Source organism: Camellia sinensis, chromosome 5, assembly GCF_055761805.1.
Source record: "Camellia sinensis isolate YWXY chromosome 5, ASM5576180v1, whole genome shotgun sequence".
Classification (NCBI taxonomy): domain Eukaryota; kingdom Viridiplantae; phylum Streptophyta; class Magnoliopsida; order Ericales; family Theaceae; genus Camellia; species Camellia sinensis.
The window spans coordinates 163,573,448-163,585,330 of record NC_138965.1 but is presented as its reverse complement, the minus strand read 5'-3'; the positions used below and the strand labels follow the sequence as shown (position 1 = coordinate 163,585,330).

The following is an 11,883-nucleotide window of genomic DNA, read 5'->3' as shown; positions in this document are numbered from 1 at the left end:
TGTAAACCATAACCATTCAGTTTAACTAATTAGCGAGGTCAATGAATAGTCAAAGCCATACCCAATCAAAAAAGATGTTATCCAAACTCATTCCAAGTAATTGTAATAAAAATTCCCAACTTGACCCTTAGCCCAAGTCATATGTTTGGTTATTTATTAAAATCACCCTTTGTATGGGAAGGATGGATTGTTATTGTAGACAATTTGGAAGATATAATCAGAGGACATGTATAATTAGGTTCATTTGTTACTTGGTGGAATCTTAAACATACCCGCCCAAATCTTGATATCCTTGCAGTTGAGATGGAAGAAGTACAAGGTAACAAGTCGACCAACGAGGAGGGTGTTGAAGGCTCATGTATGAATCCAGATGCAGGTGTAGCTGCAGGTAAACGGCATTCTGAAAGTCGTCGGGAAGGTACAGTGGACACGCAAGGCATCATGAGAACACTAGTTTCCTTTGTGCATAGATGAAGCATTCCATTCTCTTGTGTCATATATTTGATGTTTATCATAATTTGGTGTTGAATTGATATCCAAGAAGTCTCTAATTACTGTATCTCTTGGTTTGGTTAGCTATTTTCTTTGCCTTAGTAGTTTCTGTTGCATAATTTGAAGTGCTAAGTGTGCTGGTGTTTTTGTAGCTGATAGGTTAAGACGGGGCACAAATAAGCGAATGAGAGGCTCTGATTCATTCAACACTAAGCCCTGGGAGCATCTGAACCACATAATAATGAATTTACCTGCTTCTGCCCTACAATTTCTTGGTAAATGTTTTTGCATCTCTCTCTCTCTCTGATTAATCATTCCTGTTTAATAGTCCTTTTAAGTTTGATGAGACATTTTGTTGACCTATTAGTTTGAAATTATTCCTAGAAGACCGAAGACTTAATTTCTCCTGTTCTCAACTAATTTGAAATAAATCTCGGCTTCCTTTCTTTTGATTGGGATAAATACAATTTTCCATTATTACTCCCTGTATATGTGCATTCTATGTTCTACTAATTTGCTCTGATCATGCAACAAGTCTTGCTAAGAACAAATCTAAGTCGACTTGGAGAATCAAATCCAAACATTTTCTGAAATCTTGTTTCCTAAGCTCTCAGTATCAACTTTAGTATTTCAAGTAACCCGTTGTTGAGTCATAGTTTTGTGAATATTTAGCCGATGCCACAATGACCCTGGTTTAAAATGACATAAATAACCTCAAATTCAGTTCTAATGTCAAAGGAAAATCAATTGTAAGGCTTTTAGGCAGGCTTTTATGTATCATTAAGACTAGTTTTTGAAGTATCATTTGGATGCCTTATGAACCGAATTCCTAGACTTTTAGTTTGTCATCTTGGTGACTCAGAAGGGTGCGCTTGAATGCGCTATGGAAGTTGAATGTTTGGGTGGAGTATCTTGTGAAAGCTTAAACATTTATTTTTGCTCTTTATAAATAGATAATTCCTCGTATATTTATCATGTCCAGTGGTTTGCTTCTTTCTTTTTTTCCTTCCTTTCTAAGAAAGATATGTAAAGGGTATGAAATGTTAGAATTTCTTCTTCAGATGCATTTAGAGGCCTTATCCAAAGGAGATACTGGAAAGGTTCTCTACCTTGGATTCACTGCTATTGCTTCATGCGCGCAAATGAGACCGAAGAATTGATAATTTCGGTAAGTTTCTTTCAGCAGAAATTTAGTTCCCCCCCTTCTATGTCCCCCCCCCCCCCCCCCCCCCCCTCTATCCTGTGATCTATTATTCATAGGCATGTTATTTGGTTTATTACTGTGAAGATAATAAATATACTTGAAGGCTACACAGACACGATGCATGTGTAGAAATGGAAGACAATTGTAACTGTCATCTGGGAAAAACTGAACGTAGAAAAAAAGGAAGACAAAAAAAAAAAACCTGAATGTGTGATCTAGTTTTGTCAAGTGAGTTGTATGCTTATATAATAGTATAGATAACATCTGTCATCTTTGTCTATATTTGTTGCTTGTCACACTTTGTTGTGGGGTTTATATGTTGAATATTAGTGGAGCTGATAGGTTTCTCCATGTGACTTACAAACTAGAGCTTATTTAAGTACAACTTATTCATTTTACGTACTTTTTTCTTGCTCATAATAACCAAAACTCCTTTCAAACTGTTTTGCAGGAGGCAGAGTCTGCCTTGAATGGCCGTATACGAGATCCAATATTTCATAGGGTTAGAGATGTTGCTCCAAACAAGGTACAAACCAGTATCACGAATATTTTTTTTCTCTTGATAACTATATTTTCTGAATTACACATACACATGTGCAATCACACATTTACATGCATCTCTTGTTGGGTTTCAAAATTTGCTATATCATGCAGGCAATGTATTGTTTAAGCTTTAGGTTGCCGGAGGAGGTGTGCTTCAATAAAGAAGTCACTGACTCTGTCCATTCTGTTGGTGGGGAATGAAAAGAACTATAGAATTCAAGTCTTTGGGGGTCATGGTTGAATCAATGTAGAGGGCCTTATTCCTTCTACCTGACACAAAAGCAAGCATAGCATAGGTAAGCAGAAAAGATAGACAAGCTTAGGTTAGAAAAGAAATACTGTCCTATTGTATTTATCTTAGTATTCTTTTTCAAATATTTAAATGGATGTGTTTTATTCACTCTTGAGATGTGGAGTGTTGTTAATCTATCTACCTCCAAATGTTCTCGGTTGTAGTGCTTCAAGTTAGAACTGTTGCTTAGTTCAGTGTATTTGAGTTACATGATGTCATTTGACTTAAATGTGAAAACATATGTTGTTTTGGATGTTTTAGGTTGAAATGAGAGAAATAGTTGTCAGTGATCTTCTTGTCAAACACTGATCACCGGGAAATGTAGTAGTTAGAAATGTGTTATGCAGTCATGAGGTTGTCTAGGCTACTTCATCAGATAGATTTCATCATTTTTTTTCCGCTTCTTATATGTATTCAGAGTAAATACACAGTAAATGTAATAGATAAAGTGATTAATAATGTGACGCCTTTTCTTGTACATGCTTAATTGCATTAGGGCATTCACAGAACAAAAGGCTAGTAATAGTAAGTAGGTCACTTTGGTTTTGTTTTCAAAATCTGTTTTTTGATTTTTTTTTTTTTTTTTTTTTTAAATCTAGGAACCAATTTGGTCAAAAAAAGGGGAAAAAATAGAAAGTAATTATTATATAGTTATATTTCATTCATATTTTACTCACATTTTCACTCTCTTTCCAGATCCATACCTAAACTCATGATTTGAATACAACCTAAATGAATTTCCTAAAAAAAAAAAAATCCCCTTCGTCAAATGCAACATCAAGGAACCAAAGGGTGATGATGTAATCTGACTTTCATGAATCATTAGGTTAACCTGAGGTTAGAGTAAAATGAGATGCTTTCACATCTCTTCATCTTAAGACAGTAATTTAAACAAGCCTTGGTCAACTTTTGCTAAGCAATATTATTCACATATTTGTATTTGTTGAAGTTGCACAGCGCAGCAGTGAGAATCAAATTCGGAAATCACTCAGTAAGGAAGTTACTCATTCACTAGGAAGACTTGAAATAATGATCTTGACCCTTGAATTTATTTTTTTTTTTGGGTTGCAAAGGGGACCAAAGCCCCAAAGAAAATTAAAAAGAAACATTGGAATAATAGAAGATGGAGGTAGTCAAAGGATTTGCCGAGAGGTTAGAAGAACTCTAGCTTCTTTGGCCAAAATATCCGCACAGGCATTTGCTGAACACCCAATGTGTTGAAGATGACAATGCCAATCCAGTGAAAGGAGGTCCTTGATTTCTTGACACAGATTGAAATAAGGAGCCACCCTTGAACTTTGCTCATATCTTCAATGCAATCAATTTGTACTTTTTTCGGGTGGGTAATAAATTTTCACTTGTTATCTTCTATCCATCTTTGTTTTTCTCATTTAAGCTATCATTTTCTTAATTTAAACTCTTAAAATTAGCCCAATTAAGAAACATATGATTATGACATTGTAGTTTTTCTTACCTCCATTAATGAGTTGGACAGCATTCACTTAATTACAAAAAGTGAATTTTTTTTTTTTTGAAGGAAAATATAAAGATAAAAAGAGATTGAAAAGGTAAAAAAAAAAATTGTTTATTCTTCATTAACTTTTTCCCTTTTTTTTTTCTCCATAAATTCAAAATTCAAACAGAATTCAAAAGTTAAAAGAATGACATTAAATTAAAGCAAAGTTCAAAATAAACAAAATTAGAGAAATCAAGTGATGGCTTACTTTTGGTAATAATAGAATATGAGAACAAAAGATAAACATTAGTGAAGACAGCATATCTTAATTTGGAATTGCATTACAGCCTTTAGACTTATCCTTCTGTTTTTTTTGCAACCCTAATGCTGTGTTTGGTTGGGGAATTTGAGGAGGGATTTAGAAAGGGAAAGGGAAAAGGTGTGTGAAACTATGTGAAATGTAAGTATATTTTTTTCACATTTCACCTACCTTTTCTATTTCCCTTTTCAAATCCCTCCTCAAATCCCTCAACCAAACACAGCATAAGAGAGAGAAAAGGTTGAACTTTTCTTTTGACAAAAAGGAAAGGGAAAAGATAATATACAAAGGAAGGAGAATTGCATGCATGAGAAGGAAACACGTATGTGTAGGGTGGAAAGTTGTCATTTTTAAGTGGATTCTCTTCAATCCTCTTTCTAAAGTTCTAAGTCAGTCTCCAACTAACCAAGTCATGAGTGTCTCTCAAATTTTCTTGGGGTCCAAACAAAGTCCAGCCCTTTTCTTTGTCCTCAGTTTCCACAGGTTCACACTGTTGTCATTGCTACTTTAAAGGGGTTTTTTTTTTTTTTAAATAAAAAAAGAAAGAAAAGAATCAGATCATTCAGTTGACAGGACTTTGAAAAAAGGTTGCAAAAAATAGTCTACAAATTTTGGTCATGAATCAAATGGGATCAAGGTTTTATTTTTTAATTGTAAGTAGTGTTAAAATATCTAACTCAAAATTGAAAGATGATATGAGACAAGTCTAATACTTCCCTACATATACAGGGCAGATCTTAGTTGCAAGAATCGTGCAACCAGGTGGCGATTCTTACTCAGAATCGCGATTATGCGTTTCCTAGGAAGAAACGTGTAAGAATCGCGTTTCTGTGGAGAGAGAAACGCGATTCAGTCCAAGATCGGATCGTAAAGGAGAGAGAGAGAGAGAGAGAGAAACCTGGTCTCGCAACTTCGACCTTCGCTCTAGCCCTAGCCTTCGACCTTTGCTCTAACCCTAGCCTTCGCTTTCGTCTTCTCTTTGTCTTCATCTGTGTCGATCGCCTTCGTCTTCTCTTCGCCTTCGCCTTCGCCTTCGTCGTCTGCTTCTTCTCCTCCTCCTTCTTTTCTCTCTCTCTCTCTGATTTGCGTATCTCTCCCCCCTCCCGTTTATAGCATATAATAAATAATATAAATAAATATAATAAATAATATAATTTGTTATATAATAATAAATCTAATTAAATTATATATAATAAAAAATATTTAATAAAATCTATAAAATGAATCATTCAATTTTTATTTTTTATTTATTTTTAAAATGAATGTTTATTTGTTATTTATTTTTAAAGTTTTTATGTTGTGTTTAATTAATTAGATATTATATAAAATAAAAAAATAATATAAATATTTTATAATAAATGAGAAAATTTTAATACAAGTATATAATTATAATTTTTCAACATATGATTTTATATATATATATATATATATATTTTTTTTTTAAATTTATAATATATATTTTCATTATCATTAGAGAAAAATATATATATATAATCTTACAATATATTTTTATATATTATATTATTTAATATATATACAAACGCTCCCTACCAACAATTTTTGGAATGACTACGATTCCCCGATCCCGCCCCCGCTCCCGCTCCCGCCCCTGCCCCCGCTCCCGCTCCCGCTTCGTGCAACTAAGGGGCAGATAGCATATGGAGGCGACATAGGGTGAGAGATTAGACATCTAGCAGAGATTTGACCAACTATAGATGGCTTAAGACCCAATTCTAATGTTATATTAAAGCATCCAAATTTAAAAAATTGATTTTGAGAAGGGGAACCTCTCAAGTATATTAATCAAGCTTGGGTTAGAGTGACAATGTGAGAGACAAGTCTAGGGAGGGGGTCTTACCTATAACAAGATTTGAAGGTTTGAACTCTTAGTAAAATATACGAGTTTTGACCAACTGAACTAGTCCCAACTAATTTTTTATTTTTTATTTTAATATTTGAATCCTAACTCTATTTCATGGTAATTAGGCAGGACTAGTGTCATATAGTGTTTGTCACTACAAAAATTGGAAAAGAAGAACTAGGAGTTGTGTCCCATTTCTATTTGTACCTATTTGTGAGTGAAGACAGTAAAACAAATAATGCACTTCAAGATTGAGATATCATTGTAACTATGATAGTGATATTACCAAAGTACATTTTGCACTCCCTCTCCCACTTCCGCCCCTATCCTACCAATTGATTCCTTAATGTGAATACAAACTCTAATAGCTTTCGAGTTCTAACCCAATCACTCACTTCTCTCCTCCCAATAAAAATATGATCTTAATGTCAACATCGTGTCGGGTTAGGAAAATGGTGTCCAAGTCTACCCTTAAACTAAACTAGCATACCTTCTTTCTAATGGGCGGGGTTGACCTGTGGGCCAAAACTTTAGGCCCAAACCTGGCCCAACGAGCTCTAGGGTCAGGCCGACCAACAATTCGACACACTTGCAAACTTAGCCAAACAGGTTAAGATTTAGGCTTATATTTTTTAGACTCTCGCTAACATATGGCTCTAGGTACTAATTAGCAATGCATTTCATGATTGTGCATTCCTTACCTACCTCACTTTACAAGAGATGTACAACCATTCTGAATGAGTTAAGTAGTTAACAATTTCCATTAAAATTCATCTAATATTCTTACACAAAATTCTATACACCTAATCTCAAATTCTTGTATCCAATGCACTATTCTCTAATAAAGAAATCCGCCTGCAATTCTCAAAATTATATCATTGCATGCCCATAACTTCAATTCTTCTATACTCAATGCATTCCTAACATGCCTAAAAATACATTGGATATTTTTGTTTGAAATTTTAGGTGTGGATAATCCTTTTCCCTGTTTATACTGAAAAAGTAATTAAGGACACATGAAGGACAGTTATTCTATTATTCTCTAACTACAACAGACTAAAAAATGTGGGTAACATTTGATGAATGTACCTTCAATACTAACAGCTCTTGACTGAGAATTTTTTTTGGGGCACAAAATTGCATGTGTTTTGGCACCATACATAACTGACTAACTGCATTAAGAAAGGAATCTTCCATTCTTTTTCTCTCTCTTTTTCTCTCTCCACCCTCCAACCAAAATTTTCACCTTACCCTTGAAGTTTCTTAAAAGATAAACCCATTAAAAATTCCACAGAGCGAGAGCAAAAAGAGAGAGAAAAGCTTTTCTTCTTCTTCACCTCTATAAATCCCACTCCAAACACCAAGAAAATTCCCCTTTCTTTTCCTTTCCTTTCCTTTCTTTCACTTTCTCTTGATTCAAGAAAGATTCAAAGACAACCCATCAAAGAAACACACACATAAAAGAGATTTGACCAAAATGGAAGAGCCAAAGCCTCATTATGATCATTTCTTGGTGGTGGTTTTGGTGTTGTTGAGCTTAGTTCCAATTGGGTATGGTGGGGTGGGAGTGAACTGGGGAACCATGGCAACACACCAGTTGCCGCCAGAGAAAGTGGTGGAAATGCTGAAGGAGAATGGATTTGATAAAGTGAAGTTGTTTGAGGCAGATGAGAAGATTTTGGAGGCTCTGATTGGGACTGAGATTGAAGTGATGCTGGCTATACCCAATTTCATGTTGGAGCAGATGAGCCAAGATCCTGAGTTTGCTGCCTCTTGGGTTGATGCCAATGTCACTAGATATAGTTACAATGGTGGAGTCAATATCAAGTTGAGTCCAAACAATCTTCATTTGTGTTTCTTGATAATTCTTGAATCCCATTCTTGATACTATTTCTTCAATCCCCTTTCAAGTGTATAATGATATATATATATATTTAAAGACAATCCCAATGCACGAGACTCGCATCACTAAATATAATATGCACATATATATCTCTATAAACATATAACTTTATTGGTACTTGGGGTTCTTTCATGCAATGCCCATCTTATTCTTTCTTTTTGACATGCAATTTAATCTTTGTTCTTGATTTTTAAAATCCATTCTTCACACTGTTTCTTCAATCCAATTGATATATGTATCTGTTTCTTTACATATAAACAATGGTTTTATATGTAATGGTTTGGATTTGGGGGTTCTTTCATGCAATGGTCTTGTCTTCTTCTTCCTTCTACTTTTTTTTTCCTTTTTTTTTCTTTTTTTCTTTTTGGGTTTTTATTTGTTGAATTGAAGCTATTTTGGACTAATTTCCCACTTAGTTTAGTTTGGGACCTTAAAATATTTTGTTTTACTTTTAAATAGTTTTCTGCTTCCTGCAAATCATTTTCTTTTTGGTTGAGTTTGCTTAGGTTTATGTGACTAGTAACGGTTGCAGTGGTGGAGTCAATATCAAGTTGAGTCAAACCAGTTTATTTTTTTATCCCTAATCCATCTCTGTTCTTGATTCTTAAGCTCAATTCTTCACACTGTTTCTTCAATCCTCTTTCAATTGTATAATTAATAACGTGTGTATATATGTACTTGATGACGAGAACCTTCCCAAGACAAAGTCCTTTAGGCCCAAACACCTACAATTATCCATAAATCACAAGCACCGTTGAAGTCCGGAAGATGTATATATATACACATATATGGCTTTATCAACACTTAAGAGACTTTAAATTGGTTTTGGTTGGAGTATTCTTTCTTGAAAAGGTAGTATCTTCTTCCTTTTTTTCTTCTTTCTTTTACTCTTTTTTTTTTTTTTAATCCAAATATTATTATTATTATTATTGGGGTTTACATTTGTTGAATTAAAGCTGTTCATACTAATTTCCCACTTAGTTTGGGACCTCAAAATATTTTCATTTACCTTCTCAATTTGCTTTTGAATGGTTTGTCATTTCCTGAAAATCATTTTCCATTTTTAGTTGAGTGTTACTTAGGCTTAAATGTCCATTTTATAGATACTTGAAATAGCAGCTCAGATCTTTGTTAATAGTAACATATCACCAAAGTCCAAAGAATATTACCTCCTTTTTTTTGTCCAGTGTTTGGATCATGTTATAAACATAATCATTTATCAATCCAGAGTTTTTTTCAAAAATTATTTCTCAAACATAAGTTATGTTGAACTTATTTCTCAAATCCAAACTCTTTTTTTTTTTTAAATCGTATTTCAAAACACAACTTCAAATAAATTTATCTTCTTGTAACTCATACATTTTTTAATATATATATATATATATCGACAATGCTAGGCAGCTCAAATTTTAGCTACCAAACATTTTCCTATATATATATATATATGTAAATAATTAATATGATATGATTTAAATCACCTTAACAGTATCCATTTTTGCAGGTATGTTGCAGTAGGAAATGAACCTTTTCTCAAAACATACAATGGCTCCTTCCTTCCCTTCACATTACCAGCCCTCAAGAACATCCAAGAAGCCCTAAACCACGCCGGCCTCGGATCCCAAGTCAAAGCCACAGTCCCCTTCAATGCCGACGTCTACTTTTCGCCGGACTCAAATCCCGTCCCGTCGGCCGGTGACTTCCGGCCCGAGGTCAAGGACATCACCATACAAGTAATCCAATATCTCGGCTCCAATGATGCCCCTTTCACTGTCAATATATACCCTTTCCTTAGCCTCTACGGCAATGCTTATTTCCCCTTTGACTATGCATTTTTCGATACCAACAACACTAATAATAAGACTGTTAGGGATGGCAATTATGAATACACCAATGTGTTTGATGCGAATTTCGACACTCTAGTATGGTCTTTAACTAAGGCAGGATACCCCGACTTGAAGATTTTAGTCGGGGAAGTGGGGTGGCCCACCGATGGAGATACAAATGCTAACGTGGAAAATGCCAAGAGATTCAACCAAGGTCTTGTCCGACACGCCCTAAATGGGAATGGGACCCCACTTAGAAAAGGCGTTATTGAGGCTTACCTCTTTAGCCTAATCGATGAGGATGCCAAGAGCATTGCCCCAGGTTGCTTCGAAAGGCATTGGGGGATTTTCGAGTTTGATGGGAACCCCAAGTACGAATTGGACCTGGTTGGTACCCAAGAAAAAAAGGGACTCGCGGCGGTTACAGGGGTGGAGTACATGATGAAAAGGTGGTGTGTTTTGAACCCACATGTGGATGACTTGCAAGATTTGCCAAGAAACATTGATTATGCATGTACAATGTCTGATTGCACTGCATTGGGATATGGGTCCTCATGTAATCACCTTAGTGCAAAAGGAAATGCTTCCTATGCTTTCAATATGTACTATCAGTTGAATGATCAGAACAGTTGGGACTGTGATTTCTCTGGATTGGCTATGGTGACTGATGAAGATCCATCAGACGATCGGTGTCGGTTTCCGGTGATGATTGCTTATGGGTCCCCAACAATGGTGCTGCATAGGACTGTTTTTGGTATTTTTCTTGCTGTTCTTGAGGGGTGTATGGTGTTTTTGCTTCTTGTTTCTTAGTTTTTTTCATTGACTCTTGAGTTTGAAGCATTTGGATTGTTTTGTGCAGATTAACATAGGGTAAAAAGTAAGAAAATTGTATTATAAATTAGTTTTTTTTTTTTTAATATTAATTTTAGATTACTGTTTCTTGAGTCTTTGGTTTTGCAGTCAAAAAGGTTATGCCTTTGCATTCACTTTTGAGTCTTTATGGGTTAAATTTGTGTAGCAAACAGTTCAAAAATGTTTTCAGATTCATTTTTATGAACACGGCTTTAGCATTTGCCAAAAATGAAAAGGGATGGGTATTTTTTTAATTTAAATTATTTTTATTTTTGAAAAAATAAAAAAAATATATCAAAAAAGTATGGCTCTGTTTGGTTTAGTTTTTGAAATGAGTTTGGAGTTGTATTTTGAAAGATAAGTTGTTAAAAATTTATTTGGTTATAAGTTTTGAAAATAATTTTGAGATGATTTATAGTTATATATATATATATATATATTTAGTTGAATAGATGGGTGTGAGAAAAAATTTAATTAATTAATTTGTAAAATGTAGGAGAACGAGAGAGGAGAGAGAAAAAGTTTTGATCGATTTATTAAATATAAAAAAGAAAAGGAGAGAGGAGAGACAAAACTGAGTTTTGAGTTGTATTTTAAAAATTTGTTAACCAAATAATTTTTTTTTTTATTTCTTGATCCAAATTTTTTAAAAAATTGAGTTTTGAATTGTACTTTAAAAATTTATTTATCAAATAAACTTTTTTATTCTACTTCTGATGTGTATTGATACATTGTAAGTCATATATGTGTTTGATCTACTATATTAAAAACCAAAGTGAGACTTATAATCCCACACGAGAGGTGAGTAATTTGGTAAATAATTGAGTGATATAAAATTTAGTACATAAACTATTGATGGTGCAATAGAAGTTCATAATAGTCTCTGTTTGTTTGATTTTTTTTTTAAAAAAAATATTTTTCTATTTTTTTTTAAAAAAAAAAATCTTGAGTTTTACCTTTTAAAAATATATATACTAGTAAGTTTTTAAATTTTCAATTTGAAAATTTTCTAAAATATATATATTTTTATTAATTTTACTTAATAAAAATATACAAATAATTTAAATTAAAACAAATCAAAATATTAAAGTTTAAATTAACAAAATTAAAATTTTAAGGTTTATTTTATTACTCTCTC

The 11,883-nt window shown here is 33.6% G+C and overlaps 2 protein-coding genes across 12 annotated transcripts in view; both read left to right on the top strand.

The window, feature by feature from the left end:
• Positions 1 to 2,819, top strand: part of LOC114318708 (S-adenosyl-L-methionine-dependent methyltransferases superfamily protein) — a 28,807-nt gene extending 25,988 nt beyond the window's left edge. For 6 of the 11 annotated variants that reach the window (XM_028265650.2, XM_028265648.2, XM_028265645.2 and 3 more), the window contains 5 exons: positions 299 to 418; positions 645 to 767; positions 1,554 to 1,660; positions 2,148 to 2,222; positions 2,351 to 2,819. In XM_028265650.2, coding sequence (XP_028121451.2) covers positions 299 to 418; positions 645 to 767; positions 1,554 to 1,660; positions 2,148 to 2,222; positions 2,351 to 2,440 — 515 coding nt within the window. In that variant the 3' untranslated portion in view covers positions 2,441 to 2,819. The remainder of the gene's footprint in view (positions 1 to 298; positions 419 to 644; positions 768 to 1,553; positions 1,661 to 2,147; positions 2,223 to 2,350) is intronic. The other 5 variants (XM_082870327.1, XM_028265647.2, XM_082870328.1 and 2 more) reach the window with 2 other exon arrangements.
• Positions 2,820 to 7,438: 4,619 nt separating this feature from the next.
• Positions 7,439 to 10,837, top strand: LOC114318707 (glucan endo-1,3-beta-glucosidase 8). Its single transcript, XM_028265644.2, has 2 exons — positions 7,439 to 7,994; positions 9,572 to 10,837. Exons 1-2 carry the CDS (start codon positions 7,645 to 7,647, stop codon positions 10,701 to 10,703), a joined length of 1,482 nt encoding a protein of 493 aa, XP_028121445.2. The 5' UTR covers positions 7,439 to 7,644; the 3' UTR covers positions 10,704 to 10,837.
• The last annotated feature ends 1,046 nt before the right edge of the window (positions 10,838 to 11,883 follow it).

Coding starts and splice junctions, on each gene's coding strand:
- LOC114318707 (XM_028265644.2), top strand. CDS start 7,645: ATGGAAGAGCCAAAGCCTCATTATGATCATTTCTTGGTGGTGGTTTTG. Junction 7,995..9,571: donor AATGGTGGAGTCAATATCAA/GTTGAGTCCAAA, acceptor CCATTTTTGCAG/GTATGTTGCAGTAGGAAATG.